At 37.5% G+C, this 17,889-nt stretch overlaps 1 protein-coding gene across 1 annotated transcript in view; it reads right to left on the bottom strand.

Moving 5' to 3' along the window:
• LOC106869251 (opioid growth factor receptor-like protein 1) overlaps positions 1 to 17,889 on the bottom strand; it is a 26,478-nt gene extending 8,589 nt beyond the window's left edge. Inside the window, exons 1-6 of the mRNA XM_089352232.1 lie at positions 16,978 to 17,889; positions 13,446 to 13,505; positions 9,331 to 9,448; positions 7,064 to 7,142; positions 2,976 to 3,045; positions 254 to 396 (exon numbers count right to left, since the gene is read on the bottom strand). Coding sequence (XP_089208358.1) covers positions 254 to 396; positions 2,976 to 3,045; positions 7,064 to 7,142; positions 9,331 to 9,448; positions 13,446 to 13,505; positions 16,978 to 17,043 — 536 coding nt within the window. The 5' untranslated portion in view covers positions 17,044 to 17,889. The remainder of the gene's footprint in view (positions 1 to 253; positions 397 to 2,975; positions 3,046 to 7,063; positions 7,143 to 9,330; positions 9,449 to 13,445; positions 13,506 to 16,977) is intronic.

The following is a 17,889-nucleotide window of genomic DNA, read 5'->3' as shown; positions in this document are numbered from 1 at the left end:
TGAATAACACAGGATTTGTAAAACCAAGCATCATCAAAAATAAAACTTAATTTTTATTATGTTGTTAATTGTTCTACTGTTTCTTAATATATAATTTTGTTAAAAGGTGATAGAGAGAGACTAATGTCTCTATTGCTACTATCAACCTTTTACAAGTGCTAGATGAAACTTATGGTCATTACCAGTAGGAAAGTATTTTAACTGCACCTTTGCTCACCCCGATTCATTCGTAACAAAACACTTTTTTACATACTTTTGTAAATGACAGAATCTTTGATTAACTTCTGGAGTGAGAATGAACTGCATAGAACTTGTTAATTGAAAGCCAAAAAAGTTTAGCATCATTCTGAAACTGCGAAGGTATCTTTTTTGGATGTTAATGTCATTTTGCATCATCTGAAAAAAAAAGAAGAAAAATGAATATATAAATAAATAAAGTAATGGCTAGAAAATGTCGGTGATATTAGAGCAATATTTGTGTGTAAATGTGGATTTGAATGATGAATGTAAGTGAAGTGGAATAAATCTGTGTGTGACATCTGTTGGGTGATTTACTGATCAGGTCTTATACATTAAAGCCTTCTGTCATTGGACTGCAATCATGCCAGAGCACCACCCTCAATAGTTTTATTTAATCATATCAACCTTAGTACTTATTTCAGTCTGGTACTTATTTTATTAACCACAATATGAGACAATGTAGACAACATTGCTAATTTCTGTTAAGTTTGTTGTAAACGGACATGGACACAAAAAACACACACATATATACACAAAAGCATACATATTTGTGTGTGTGTGTGTGTGTGTGTGTGAAGGCGGATGGCTCAGTGGTTAGAGCACCAAGCTTACGATCGTGAGGTTGTGAGTTTGAATCCTGGACCAGGCTGCATGTTGTGTTCTTGAGCAAGACACTTTATTTCACGTTGCTCCAGTTCACTCAGCTGTAGAAAGGAGTTGTGACGTCACAGCTGCCAAGCTGTATCGGCCTTTGCCTTTCCCTTGGATAGCACTGGTGGCGTGGAGAGGGGAGACTGGTATGCATGGGCGACTGCTGGCCTTCCATAAACAACCTTGCCCAGACTTGTGCCTGGGAGGGTAACTTTCTAGGTGCAATCCCATGGTCAGTCATGACCGAAAGGGGTCTCAGCATATATATATATATATATATATATATATATATATATACACACATCTTTTATGATTTATGTGTTTCAGTATTAGACTGCAGCCATACTGGAGCATACCAACCCCAGTACCTATTTTTTTTTACATTTGGTACTTATTCTATTAGTCTCTTTTGCTGAACCACAAAGTTACCAGGATATAATCACACCAACACTGGTTGTCAAGCAATGGTGAGGGACAAACACAGACATACAAACACAGACATACAAAAACACACGTGTGCACACACACACAAACACACACATGCACACTCACACTCACACACACACACACACACATATACAGCCCAACCCATGCTAGCATGGAAAGCGGACGTTTTTTTTTTTTTTTGTTACAGTTCCCCAGTGAATTCCTCTCTCATAGCTGTTTTCATAGTTTCATACTCAAACCAGTGCAATTTTCTTAATAGCTGTTTTCACAGCTCTATACCAACTAGGAGATGATGAAGAATCATCGTCATACGTTTTTGCAGCAATGTGAAAGATCAGTTTAATCATTAATTATCTGTGAAGATCTGTAAAATACAATGTACATATAAATTTGACGCTGTCTTTATTTTCATGAAGCCCTGTAAAAAAAAGTGTAGCAATAAATGTTATATATAAACTGACATCAAGTTTTGTCCATAACTACGCTACACATTCAACTGCTTTTGCAAATTGGCCCTTCAATAAAGATAGTGATAGCAGATGGTATATTTTCATTTAAGGTTTGCACAATCAGGATTGAGCAAGGACTAAGCAACAATTTCGTTGTTGAAGCTGCCTATCAAAGATGGCTATAAGTGATTCATCATTGAGCTGGTTGATATATATTAGAAAGTGAGATGAACAAGTAAAACATGTGGTATCACTTCAGAGCACGTAATTCATTGTTCAAACACAATTGCAGAGTAGTTATAGTAAATAAGGGATTAGTTTCGTTCCTGGGGCACAGCAATTTCACTTATTTCTTGTTCCTCAGAATATGTGTAAGCCTTTATGTATATATTTAATAACTTTTCCCATCGTTGTCAACAAGAATGTATAAATAGATGCTTATACATTCTAATACTAGACTGAATATATTTCTAACTGCACACTTTTATTCAATTCCACATCTAAGCTACTCAACTCTCATCATTTTTATTGCATCAGAATATACATAAACACATATAATTTGTGTGTGTGTATGTGTGTGTGTAGAGAGAGAGAGAGAGAGAAATATGTATTTATATCTGTAGACATGTATATGTGTAGATATACATATCTACAGATACACATACAAACACATACGTGCACACACACACACACACACACACACACACACACACGCACACACGCACACACACACAGAGTCACCCACACAGTCCATCATAAGGAATGGAGTACCAATAACTATGAAAGGAATGAATTCTACTTCTTACAGAACTAAAACAAATGGGCCCAATTAAATCGGTGCATATAGAAAGGAAAGATCCCCAGGCTACTTAACATAAGTAGATCTGCATTCGGTGATTGATGGCAACTGTTCATCACTTAACAGAAGTTAACAGGAGTTAACAGAAGTCAGAAGAACACATGCAATGAACCCAAAGAATATTTTCCTTGCCTTAAGAGAAACACCATGGCTGCGGCGGTGGTGGCAGCAATTAATTACTTAATCTGTATATTTAAAACGTGACCAGCTCATTTTCTCATATATCAGAAACTAAGCTGCATTGTCTAGTATACCCAGCATTATTCAAACCGGTAGAGTTTTATTTGAGCTAACTTTATTATGTAAAAAATGTTAATTTCCTTACTTACACGAGATTCATAAGAAGTGAGTGGTGAAGAATATTTGTGAGGTGTTGTATCTTCTGGAGTCGGAAATAACCTGCAATAGTAACAACACAAAGGAATTGTGGCTGTGTCAGAAGCATTGTTCTTTGTTGCAATACTTTCTGAACAAAGATCTGATCACTTTAGAAATTGAATACAACACATCATATTCCCTAATCTCAATAATACTAAAACTCTAGAGATGTTTGTGTGTACCCGAAATATTTCAGAAATAGTATATTTTATCTTAATTTTATTTTGCATATTTATTTTCATACTTACCTTCAGCAGTGCAGTACAAATTTTTGTGATATTTGGACCTCTATTTAAATGATTAAACACAATTTTTGTTTGTTATTTCTTGACGAAAAATAAAGCATGGCTTCCATGACGTCAACCACATACACACATACAGAATACACACACATATAATGAATGTCATGGCGTGTCAATCAACACAAATACACGTATGCTATCTGTAACATATACACACACATAGTCTTTATGCAATCTAAGAAAAAAAGTCGACTTTTTGACGTACACAATATTTTAATCATTCAGAAATATTTTTAACTGAATGTGATTTCATAATCCGGAGTTCGTTAATTTCCATAAAAAATTTTTATTTATTTACTTTTGTTTTAAAGTGAAAGAGAAGAGAAAGTGAAAGAGAAGAGAAAGTGAAAGAGAAGAGAAAGTGAAAGAGAAGAGAAAGTGAAAGATGTATGAGCGTGTATATGAAATGGACGTGTGTGTGTGTGAAAGAGAGAGAGAGGGGGGAGTAGAAGAGAGAGAAAAAGAGAGAGAGTGAGTGAAAGGGTGTGTTGTCATGTATACGTATATATATACGTACATACATCAATACATACTTGTACATCTTTTTGTATTTGTGGGAGAGAGAGAGAGAGAGAGAAAGAGAGAGAGAGAGAGAGAAAGAGAGAAAGAGAGAGAGAGAGAGAGAGAGAAAGAGAGAGAGAGAGAGAGAAAGAGAGAAAGAGAGAGAGAGAGAGAGAGAGAGAGAGAGAGAGCGTGTGTGTTCTCATGTGTGTAAGCGGTACACTCTCTTCTTTTCGGTTGTCTCCACACGTATACTCGGCCGATGGTCGGAAATAAGGTAAAGGATGACTCGTCCGAGAAAATAACATTCTTCTACTGCTCTAGGGACCACTTCTGTAGGTTTTTACTCCACTCTAAACGCTTTGCAACGTTTGTTTTTGAAAGTAGCGGTCTTCTGATTACAGCCCTCCCGTGAAATCCGACTTTGTGCAGCTCCCGGCGAACAGTTTTAGCGGAAACAGGGTTCTCGAGGTTGTTATTAAGCTCTGCAGTAATTTTGGGAGCTGTACTTTTGTGATCTTTTCTAACAATTCGCGTAAGAGTCCGACGGTCCCTATCTGAAAGTTTTGGTTTTCTTCCGGAGTTTTGTTTCGACGAGGAGGTTTTTCCCTCTTTCTCAAAGGTTGTCATTACTTTCGAGACACTACTTCTTGATACACCAAACATTTCGGCTGTTTTCGTTATGCAAGAGCCTGCCATACGAGCACCAACAATTTGACCTCTTTGAAAGTCCGATAGATCTGTCATTTTAAAGAATTTTAATTACTTTTTTCTGTTGGTATCTGAAAAGAAACAGCAATTTTAGCAAAACATATTAAGTAACACTAATAATAAATAAATAAGAAACATGAAAATAAACAAGCTTTTGACTGTTATATAGATATTTCAAAATTATGATGCTAGGCGTTTCCATTATTTTGTCCAACCCCTGTATAGGATAGTTGTGGCATAAACTGGTGCACCAAACGATTAAACAACTGTGGACCAAGAGCGACAAAGCCATCACAATACAACATTCTGATGACAAACTGGACCTAAAACACGCTGCAGAAATCCTATGACGATTTCGTGACAAGACGCCTTTAAATAACCTTGTCTGCACTGAGGATATGCTTTAGGCAGGATCAGATTAACCCAAGACCTGACCCATTACTGAAGCTTTCCAGTGGCCCCATCATCTGGTATCTTTGTTTCCCATGTGGATAACTCTCAGGCAGTCAAGCGGTGTGATTGAGTAATATCTGGCCACTATGTTATCATCATAAGCAATCCGTGTAGCTTTTACCGTACCCTTGTTTTGACCTTTCATTAATTCATCACCTACACGCTCAGCCTATATAATCACATCTACGCCGATGGTTTTCGCTAAGTGCCTCCTTTGTAAGAATGGTGTTTTACAAAAGCCTCTTCCCCATGTTTTGGAAAAAAAAATGCTAATTATTCTAACCGAACAAAACCTAATTTAGTGTATTAATTATATTTTCTTATAGCATCTCATCCAGAATGTACCATTTTTTTTTCTTAGGTATTTGAGTGGTCTAGTAACCCCTATATTACATTTTTATGTTACAGAATAAAGCGATAACTTATATAACAAAATTATATTGGACCTGGACGAAACATCAATGAAACTTCTATATACTGATAACACGATGTTCTAAGCATATTTTAATTCTAACAAAAAATTTTTTGGAAAGTATTGTACCTGGTTCCAATATTTTATTTCTAAGATAAATCATGTCCCCACTAAAAATTTAACATCCCTCATAGCACCTTCTTGATATTTGCCACTCTCTAATAGAACCACAACACTCTCAAGAGTGCGCTACCGTCCAAGTAAAAATCCGTTGATCTACTCTATGTTTATTGAGATAATAGCTATTGGTACGAAGGTGATGAGTGTGCAGAACCATTAGCACGTTGAGCAAAATGCTTTGCGGCATTTCGTCCATCTTTACGTTCTGAGTTCAAATTCCACCGGAGTCAACTTCACCTTTCACCCTTTCCTGAGCGATAAAATAATTACCCGTTGAGCACTAAGGTGGATGTAATTGACTTACCTCCTCCCCGAAATTCCTGGCTTTGTGCCAAAATGTGAAACCAATATCTACCGGTATGTTATGTTCCGAAGGCACGTGGCGGCCTAATGAGTTGGATCCACAATCACAAAGTTTTTGTTTCGATTTCTAGTCTGAATGGGACACAATACTCTTTGAGTAAGACGTTTCATTTCATGTTGCTTCAATCCACTCAGCTGAAAACGAGTACCAGTGAAGTACTGGTGCAGCCCTCTCTCTCACTAGCTGCGAGGAAGGTCGAAAGAGTATCATTGTCTACTCGCAACCAGACAGGCACCTAAAACAATAAACAAAAGCATGGTACATGCTACCAAGTCACACTCCGTTGCGAATGACAGCTTTGGTGATTTGCACTATGTTCGTAAAGAGGAAGTCGTGAGGAACTTTTGTCATTAGTTTCAGTGGGTTCTATTCTTTCACGTCTGAACACGGTGTCTCTTCATTCGACGTCCAATCACTGTGTCCATCTATCCAGTCAACATCTGCAGGCCACATCTATTCAGTCAATATATTTGTCTGGTACATCAATCTATTCGCATAAATTCCCATTGAATAAATGGGAAAAGAATTATATTCAGGTTCAGGGCCGGATTAAGACCCATAGAGGGCCCTAAACACTTAAAAGATTTTGGTGCCCTCAAGTATATGTAAATGGTTCAAAATGTAAACAAAAATAATTCAAAGTGTAAACGATAATAAACCATTTAAATTAATTTTTATTTTTCAAAATGAAGCAAAATTCACAGTAAAATGGAAAATAATGTTTATTTTTGTATGCTTCTATTTTATTTATATTTGAAAAGTTTTCTCCGTTTTTCCTTTAATTGCGAAGTGTTCGATGATATCGTTTAAATTAATTTTACATAAAATTTCTGCTTCTATACTTAGTATTACGAATATTATTTTAGCAAGTTCAAAGTGACTTTTTTCATGCCGTAAACCATTTTCATTTCTATGGTGTCCTCCCCATCCCTTGATGCCCTAAGTACGTGCTTATTTTGCTTAATTGGTTAATCCAGCGCTGTTCAGGTTACACTGCGGCACACCTAGCATCATCTCGTGGCACACCAGTTGCAGAGCACTGACATATTTAAAACGTACGCACTAATCAGCATTTCCCTGATATAAAATACAATCAAAACGTAATCAAGCTCTTACCATTCAACATAACCTGTTTTCTTCTCCAGATACTCATAATTCTGAGACCAATGACGTAGAATATTTTCAATGAAATCACCTAAAAAATAAATAATTAAATGTATAAAGTTGGTGTAATGCCCAAAATCTGAGTGTATATTCTTGCACTACGATTTGGAAATCTTTTAAACAAAAATTGCTGCGAAGCATCTGTATATACTTGCAAACATTAACAACAGACATGTAATGGAACCATGCATACTATCAAACATACTCTCTCTCTCTCTCTCTCTCTCTCTCTCTCTTTCTCTTTCTCTCCCTCTCTTTCTCGCTTTCAGACACACACATACACACACATGCACTGACATATAATCATATTTGCAAATAGATACACTTATACGTTCACAGACTTACTAATACATCTAGGACGGTACCTGTTGCAGTATATACAAACATCCTAGAATAGTGCTTCTCAAACTATCTGATGTGACGTACCGGCAGTTTTCTTTTTTTCCTATGTGCCAGGGACCGGTAATATTTCTTAGTAATAATAATTTATACCGGAAACAATATATATAATGAATATAATAAAAGTTGACAAATGTTTTTTAGCTTATATTTATTTTGTAAACAAATAATACAATAATACAATAAACAAATAATGTAGGAGTGGCTGTTTGGTAAGTAGCTTGCTTACGAACCACATAGTTCCGGGTTCAGTCCCACTGCGTGACACCTTGGGCAAGGGCTGACCAAAGCCTTGTGAGTGGATTTGGTAGATGGAAACTGAAAGAAACCTGTCGTATATACATATATATGTGTATATGTGTGTCTATATGTTTGTGTGTCTGTGTTTGTCTCCCCAACATCGCTTGACAACCGAGGCTGGTGTGTTTACATCCCCATAACTTAGCGGTTCGGCAAAAACGAACGATGGAATAAGTACTAGGCTTACAAAGAATAAGTCCTGGGGTCGATTTGCTCGACTAAAGGCGATGCTCCAGCATGGCTACAGTCAAATGACTGAAACAAGTAAAAGGGTATTACGTAAATATTTTATAATGTCTATTTTTTTTCTTTTCTGGAAGCTCGCCGCGTACTGGTAGCTGATGACTCGCGGACCGGCACCGGTCCGCGGACCACCACTTTGAGTAGCACTGTCCTAGAAGACATCTAGAAAAGAGCCACCCGATTGATTTAGTCCGTCAAAAGCATACTCTAGCTTCTTGTTCGCAGGTACTTGTGGTTCCCTTCTCTCTCCCTCTCTCTCTCTCTCTCTCACTCTTTCTCTCACTCGCTCTTTTTCTCTCACTCTCTGTTTTTCTCTCTCCATCTACCTTTTCTACTGTAACTACAATGGCATCTGCTAATCGGAGCTGGTTAGACTCATGGTGTCTCTACTCAGAAATTCCTGATTCTCTCGAAAAATCATCTTTGTTGTATTCACTCCTCACCACACATTTGGGATATGTGTTTGTGTGTGTGTGTGTGTGTGTGAACGTGCACGCGTGTGTGACTTAGTGTTTCTGCTTGTTCATTGGTTAGTTGTTCATATTTATTGATTGGGTTGTGTTTTCTGGCTTCTTCATTGATTGTTTGTGCTATTTTGTGATATGGTGTTGCGACTGTAGATAGGATGATGTGATATTAATTTATTTAGAATTTGTGGATGAGTTCGTACTGGGTTATTCTTTGTTTCAATTTCTCTTCTTGTGAATATGCGCGCGCGAGTGTGTAAGATTTTAGATAAATACTTTTAAAGAAAGTTTGTTTATTAATGAGTTATTTGAAACAAAATAATTAAGGGCATATTTATTATATATATATATATATATATATATATATATATATATATATATATATATATATATATATATATATATATATATATATATAATATAGATGTGTGTGTGTGTGTGTGAACTAAGAGAAATTATTTGATAACTCAGAGTGACCATGGGTTCAGACAAGAAAGACAGATAAATGATTGAGAACCCTACAAGATACGTTTTTGATTTGTTGAAATTATCTTCGCTTCAGAAAGTAAAACAAATGCTTGGTGGCAGTTGCAACTAACTCCGAAAGAGAAAGGGAGATAATCTCAGAAATCAAGAATTTTTCGAAACTGACCTACCATGAAGGAAAAGACATTTTTTTTTTTATGGTCTTGGGTAATTCGTATAATGGAAATAAAAATCAGCTACGAGAAATAATTCAGTGTGGTTAGTAACTCCGTATAATTTTTGTTAGTGCAAACCACCACCAGTTTCCTGGGAATCTGTATTTACCGTTGGGTTCAGACTTGATTCTATTTTGGTAAAAATCCAGATTCGGATGTGATACTTCGTTGAGAGCGTATAATATTTCATCGTCCTCTAGATTTGGCCCGCAATGCATTATCACAGGCTGTGAGACAGAGAGAAAGAGATAGAAAAAAATGTGAAATAAAGAAATAAAGCATAACTGGCTTGATAACAATATTTTTGGATTTTAAATAAGAAGTACAATTTGAGAGAATGTTAATATATGTGGCAATGGATATTTGCCTGACAGTAAACTTTTATTTGAAGAGATGAGTGACAGGTTCCTTCAGTAGGCAAGCAACTTGTTAAAAAGGTTCTCATACCAGATTTGGTCAATACAAGATCCATCTTTTTTGCGGAATAGAATGTTGTGCTGATAAACATCATGTTTAAGAGACATAAGACTTGTCAGTCCACCTCATGGTCCCAGCGGGCAAAATGGAAAAGGCTTTAGTCCCGGAAGATTGTGAGAGAGACCCGCTGGAACAGCCACTCTGACTCACGGGGCTCGACTTGCGGAAAGTCATCTCTTCCCTGATAGCAGTATACAGGTATGTAGTCTGAGGGCCAAGAACGCCGGAGGTCTCCTTTCTGACGGAAAGAAAACCTTTGTTTTGTCTAATCTTCGATATTATTTTTTGCCCCTCATGTTAAGGAATATCCCTTGACGTTACACCTCTAACCAGGAGGTCTTGCAATAAGTAAACAATGCCTAATGTTGAGTCTCCCCTACTGAAATCACAATTGTATTGGGTGGAACATGTGACACCTACGGGAGAAAATAAAACCTCCACGACTATACAACGAACTAAAATTTGGAAGCTATCGAAGAAAGCATGCGAAATTCCGTTATAAGGATGTCATCAAATGCTGAAATAGGTGGCCCGATAGCGAAATCTTTTTTGCCACGAGAGTTCCGGATGCCAGTAATGAACTCATTTGCATACAGTCAATCAAAGCTCACCTTGAAAATCCACATACTGTGTACTGCTACAGTACAGCCAGTCAGGAATAGAATGGTGTACACTACTCTGTGAGTACAGCTTAGCAAGTCTTACATAAACACCACATTCCCCTCTACACAATCCTCATAGATCAATTGAGCACCATCTCTATATAGAGCTAACATTATGTACCTATGCTCAGACTGAGATTAGTGATACTGCATGTACCCATTGATATATGCAAGGAGAGCGCAATACGACACAACGCCATATTGACTACGATGTTTCCAGACCAACATAATCATTTAAAATTAGGAATGTACAAAATCAGTTTAAAAATTAGGAAACTACCCTCATATACATTTTCTAGTAAATTACGCAAATTGGCAACACTTATGGTATCATCGGTGAACAGCTCTCCATTCACTTTATACACTAAATTTCACATTTGTCACCCCTATTAACCCGTTTATAACAGTTAGATTTTGCTATAACGCACATTTTCCGCATTTTCAACCAGAGTATTTTCGTAACTAGGTGGACACTACCCTATTTACATTTTACGGATATTTGTCCTTATCTTGGTGTCTTGGGGAAATTTTGAACCTGGGTTCTCATTCTTAAGGTATTTTTCGATGTTATTATTATTATTATTATTATTATTATTGAGTGAGAGAGCAGTGCATGCCATCAAAGTGTTATTATTATTATTATTATTATTATTATTATTATTATTCAGGTCACTGCTTGGAATCGAACTCGGAATCTTGGGGTTAATAGCCCGCGCTCTTAAGCACTACACCATATGCCCGTGTTGTAATACAACACTTCGCAAATATCTCCTTCGAGTGAAACCACCAATAGAAGAGAATAATACCAAAGACGGCGTGTACTCCATCCCATGCAGTTGTGGTGGGTTATACAAAGGCGAAACATGTCGCCCCCTCAAAATAAGGGTAGACGAACATCGCAAAGCTGCGACACGAGGAGATATTGATAAATCGGGTATAGCTGATCATGTATGGAAAAATGGAGACCACCTCGCCCTGTGAGATGAAGTTAAAATAATAGACAGAGAACAGCACTAGAAAATACGAAAAATGAAAGAAGCAGCACATATGCTAAAACACAACAACCTCCTAAGCAGACCGAGTGCAGATATGAACAGCATATGGGAACCAGTATTAAGGAAGGATAGAAGAATATTAGATTTATAAGCCCTAAAATTCACTCCATAATTATAATAACTGGTACTTATTTCATCGACCCCGAAAGAATGAAGGTTAAAGTCGACCTCGGCAGAATTTGAACACATAAAGACAGACGAAATACCGCTAAGTATTTTATGCCTGCGTCTCTCTCTCTCTCTCTCTCTCTCTCTCTCTCTCTCTCTCTCTCTGTATGTATGTATGTATATGAATAAGAAAGTGTGTAAGAGATGTCATGTACAAGCGAGCTTGACTTGGTAGCATGCGCCATGCTAGTGCTAACTATTTCAGGGACTCGTGACTTGCAAGCACACAACGACACAGATGCGTTTGGCCCAGTGGAACATTCAGAATGCCACAGCTGGAAGATGAGCAGTTTCCCCAGCTCCGGTACAGGGACTTTTTATCGACGCTGGAAGAATGAAAAGTTAAGTTGACTGAGGTGTGATTTGAAGTCGAAGTGCGGGTAGCTAGAATAAATATCGCAACTGACTGCATTATGTATATACGTATGTATTTACGTATACATATATACGTGTGTGTGTGTGTGTGTGTGTGTGTGTGTGTGTGTGTGTGTGTGTGTGTGTGTGTGTGTGTGTGTGTGTGTGTGTGTGTGTGTGTGTGTGTGTGTAATGTATGTATGTATGTATATGTTGCCTAATATTGTATTTTCTTCACTGCATAATTATTTCTAGTACAAGTACAACATCGATTTCCAGGAACCTTTGGTTCCAAAGCCATTCCGGATTACTGATTTTTTTCGAACCAACGCTGGTCACACTCTAAATTAAGCAAATACTAATTTTACTGAAATACTGTGTTGAATCAAAAGTTTTGCAATATTTTGGTATCTTATTTGCTTTATTCGCCAAGTCACAATAAAATCAGCCTAGCATTCAAAGTGCTGCAAAGTCTGAAGCCATTTTCTGCCAATTCTTTGGCCCCAACGTTGATACTAGTTCTTGTCTTAAAGGAGAAGACCTTTTTCACAGTAGCTTCCACTTGCTCATGGTTGATGAAGCGTCACGTGTGTAAGAAGTGGGCCATGGATCGGAACAATTAATAATCTAAGGGAGCTAGGTCCGGACTATATGCTGGGTGTGGCATCAGTTCGATTCCCTCAAGTTCCTGGGGTTTATTGTGAGTCATTCGGGCCGTATGAGGTCTTGCGTTGTCTTGCTGCAGAAGAGTTCAACTTTAGTTAAACAATGCTGGGTATTTTTGCCACACGATAGCATACATCTGTGAGATGCCAAGCTCACCTGATACTCTCCGAGCGCTACCCTTCGGATTTGCTACTTTGGCTTGGAGCACGACTTCGAAATCCACGATTTTAGACCTATCTTATATTGCCTGATCATCGAGGCTCTTGCAACCCAGTCGAAATTTCTTGAATTATATGGTTATTGTACTGTGATCAACTGCGCCTTCACCTCTCGTTGAACAAATGTTTTTGGTTACTTCTGCGGCGTTATGACCCAGTCTGAACTCGTAAAGTATAAGTTTCCTAATTTGACTACGTTGCATGTTCATCAGGGCGGCTTTCAAATCACATGCAGAGTGAAACAATGCACGTGTCAGCGCACCAACTACCACGATACTACCAACCTCAGTGGCTACTTTCCACGGCTTTAATTACTTCGGTCACATGATATACATACCGCAAACTAGAACGTATGCAAATATTGCAAAACCTTTGACTCGCCCCATTAATTAAATAAAATGCAGGTACTTGTACACTAGTATAAATGCTACAAATTTTATTAGAAGATATTAACTAGTCTGTGAAAGATACCAGTAAATAAGTCTGGCGTCAACAGAAATTTCAAGTTCCTGATCGTAAATTAGTGCGGAATATAAGAACCATTAGTGTCTGGAAAATCGCTGTTGTACCTGTCCTCCTTTGCATCAAATACGTTAACGTGACTATAACTAAAAATTGTCTTACCAAAGCATGTACGTGTCGACAACCTTTACAGCAATAGAAAATATCTTTTTGTAATTCATCCTGTAATATAAAATAAAGACAAATGAAGAAACAAAGCTTTGAAATCAGTGAAATGTATGTGATGATATCTCGGAACTAACAGTGAAGTTTGATGGTGTCGCTGGCCTATCTGTAATGTAGCCCATACCTGGACTATGAAAGTATAGTTGATTTACCAATATAGTGTGATGATAGCATTGATTTATAAATCGAGTATGATGGTATGCGTAACATATGAGCCATTTGTGATAGTATGGTTGACTTATTAATGAAATATAATGACATATTTGAGCTATGAATGAATTGTGAGTATATAGTTAACTTTCCAATGAAGTGTAATAATGGGACGGCGAATTGACCGAAGCTCTAGTGTGTCGATTACATTGCTTTAGAGCTGTGACTCCTTTACCATTTTTTTTTTATCATTGGGCCCCTTTGAATTCTACTTTAACTCTGGTGGACCCCCATAGCCTCTCCATGTTTAAAAACTAGTTTTATATATACTTCTTTTAAAATTCCTATCTTGTTTTTCAAACAGTAACTAGTGAAGGTTGAACTATGTAAAACATTAGAGAAAGAAACCCAGCTGTTTCTTCCAATTAATACATCTAAAACAAAATGTTTTCGTGGACACTTAAAATACTACTGCGTGTCCCCAACTTACTAATTTGGTTCTGTACCCCCCCACACACACACAAACACACCACCACCACCACCAAAAAACAAATATCTTATATATGAACCCTTAGTGGTCATATGGACCTCAGTTGAGAATCACCGCCTTGCAGTATTCGCTCTTGCGCTCCGAGTTCAAATACCGCTGAGGACAATTTTGTTTTTCATCCTTTCAGGATCGATAAATGATGTACTGTATTTGCCGATGCATTCTCGCACAAGGTGTAAACCTACGATACAAGTATATGTTGTCGTAAAAACAAATTTAATATGTTTCACCATGCACTTGGTATCCCGTCCATGAAACGGACGCATTAAACGCATTGCAAATTTTTTATGTAAAATTGCTTTTCCTATAACTCGACGTAATATCAAACATTACTACACACACACCCACACACACATTCCATAAATTAATTTATAAGATCTATTTTATAAATGACATGGTATTAACTTTCTCCATATAACATAACAAGCGCGTCTTATACGCCGCCAAATACCGTACCAGTCTTATTGTGAGGATCGTTTCTTGTCTGTTGTCTATCACTCTTCGTGTAAGAAATTGACTGGTCTGGGTCCTTAAATGAGATGGACTGTGACTATATATAAAAATAGCCAAGACAAGCCTGGTGTCACGACAACATCCCAACCACTCCACCAGATGTTGAAGGCCCCATGCCAAGGCAAGACGAGAACAACCCGCATAACTTTTCCGCAGAATTGTATCGTTTTGTATCTATCCATTATACGTATGCACAGATATAATATCATGATATCTCGGTATAGATATGTGGACTATACACTGCCAAATAAATCAGATAGGTTGAACCCTTCATAAACCTATTTCTAGGTGCTAGATGGACGGAACTATTGAGTATATCTTCATCTTTTTTTTTTACTTGTTTCAATCATTAGATTGCGGCCATGCTGGGGCACCGCCTTCAAGAATCTTATTCCAACAAAGTGACCCCAGTATCTTTTGTTTTTTAAGCCTAGTACTTATTCTATCTGTCTCTTTGCCGAACCACTAAGTAAAAGACTAAAAGAGTAAAAGACACTTTATTTCACGTTGCACCAGTTCATTCAGCTATAGAAATGGGTTGCGACGTCACTGGTGCCAAGCTAGATCGGCCTTTGCCTTTCCCTTGGATAAAATCAGTGATGTGGAGAAGGGAGGCTGGTATGTATGGTTGACTGCTGGTCTTCCATAAACAACCTTGCTCGGACTTGTGCCTCGGAGGGGAACTTTCTAGGTGCAATCCCATGGTCATTCATAACCGAAGGGAGTCTTTACCCTTTAATATACTAAACTGGACTGGATGGTTACATTAAATATTCTAAACTTACATTCCATTTAAAAGTGCTTTGATAATAGGTCTGCTAGATCAGGGTTGGCCTGGAGTTTAAGAACAAAAATAACAACCACTACAACAACAACAACTACTACAACTACTACTACTACTATTACTACTACTACTACTACTACTACTACTACTACTACTACTACTACTATTACTACTAACAATAATAATATTAATAATAATAATGATAATGATAATGATAATAATAATAATAATAATAATAATAATAATAATTTTTGTTGTTGTTTAGTGCCGAGATCATCCCTGATTCAACAAATCTATGATCAAAGACGTTCCAGTTATCCTCTTATAGAATCTTGCCAAAATGTAACAAGTCATGTGTTCTTTGACTGACAGCCTTGTTTTCTTTTAATGGATGCGAATATAATGAGGTATCCAAGAAACAGTAGTTATCTCTGGCAGCATTTGAACTTAAAATGTGAAGAGCCGGAACAGATACTGCAAGGCATCCTGTCCAAAGTTCGAACAATTCTGCAGGTCCACACATTGCCCTAAACTGCAAATCTACTCATTGAATGAGGAATGATGAAAGGTAAAGTCGATCTTGGTGGGATTTGAGATGAAATAAATCACTTTTAGAAAGTCTATCGATCTCAGAGAAATTATAGACAAAGTCGAAACCAGAGTAACATTAGTTTCAAATGTCGACAGAAGGCCAACAAGCTGGGGGGTACGGGGTAAGTCGACTCCGGTGCTCAACTGGTACTTATTTTATCGACACCATAAGGATGAAAGGCAAAGTCCACCTCGGCTGTATTTGAACTCAGAACGTAAAGATGGATGAAATGCCGCTAAGAATTTAGCCCGGCGTGCTAACGATTCTGTCAGCTCGCCGTCTTACAAACCTGAGTAATATTAACTATGGTAGAGGTGCAATGGCCCAATGGTTAGGGCAGCAGACTCTCGGTCATGGATTCGTGGTTTCGATTCCCAGATCGGGCGTTGTGAGTGTTTATTGAGCGAAAACACCTAAAGCTCCACGAGGCTCCTGCAGGGGATGGTGGCGAACCCTACTGTACTCTTTCACCACAACTTTTTCTCACTCTTACTTCCTGTTTCTGTTGTGCCTGTAATTCAAAGGGTCAGCCTTGTCACACTGTGTCACGCTGAATATCCCCGAGAACTACGTTAAGGGTACACGTGTCTGTGGAGTGCTCAGCCACTTGCACGTTAATTTCACGAGCAGGCTGTTCTGTTGATCGGATCGACTGGAACCGTCGACGTCGTAAGCGACGGAGTGCCAACAACAACAATATTAACTATGAGTATACAGAAATGGAACTGAATGCTAAAAGATGTTTATCTTCCAGCACTCTATCATTTCTGCCACTCTATTATCTTTACACCTGTTATTTTTCTATATGTTATATTAAACATTTTTTTTATTTTTTGTGACTGGGCATTTTTCATATTACAGACAGAAACTTAACACTCACACTAAACAAATATTTGTATACTAATCCAACTAGCAGAAATATCAAGAATAATAAAACTGCAATCATTTCGAAAATTCAGAAGTCATGTATCAGAACTTGTAAATCCTCTGTGTGTGTGTGTGTGTGTGTGTGTGTGTGTAGTATGTTATCAGTGTGAGGATGCGTGTGATGTGCTTCTGACACACTGTGGTATTGAAGATCACTCTTAGAGGTTCAACTAAGAAATGCCGTTGACAGAACTTTCAAGAATCACTGCTTGCATATTGTCCGAAAGAAAAGCCTGCATACTGAATGTCTATGGAATAAATTCACGGTAAAATCCAAACACGATTTTCCTTTTATATCAGAAATCCTTTAGGAAATGGGAATCCTACTGTAGTGTTAAAATCTCAATTATAGAATCCAAAATTGTAGCAGCAGTTTTGAGAGGAAGCAAAGAAATTTGTAAATAATATTTCCAATCAGTCAGCATTGGTAGCAGCAGCAGTAGCAGCAGAAAACGAAGGTAGCATCTCCTTTGATTTTTAGTTCTGCCGTGGAGTCTTAGAAAGCGAAAAAAATCAGTCCAATGGCTTCAAGAAAAAATGTGACATCTAGACTTTAAACTAGCTTTGGAAAGTTAATTGTTGCCATTCCTCTAACTTCGAACTGCGAAGTATAGAATTTTAACTTTTTTTTAACAATTATTTTCCATTTGTCGTTTGAACACAGCGTTGTTGCCTTAGTTACGTCAGTTCTTCCTATAAAGGAAGCTTTTGTCTTTTTCATCATTCACAAGTTTGCTAGTTTGACAATTTTATATTCCATTACTAGTGTAACCGTAGTCAAGACAATTAATTACCAAAAGCTCGAAGACAGAACCATGGCTGATACTAAACGTTTTCTACATCTCGTTATCTGTATATGTGAGAG

Source organism: Octopus bimaculoides, chromosome 5, assembly GCF_046866305.1.
Source record: "Octopus bimaculoides isolate indiv1 chromosome 5, ASM4686630v1, whole genome shotgun sequence".
Taxonomy (NCBI): domain Eukaryota; kingdom Metazoa; phylum Mollusca; class Cephalopoda; order Octopoda; family Octopodidae; genus Octopus; species Octopus bimaculoides.
This window is presented reverse-complemented; position numbering and strand designations above follow the sequence as displayed.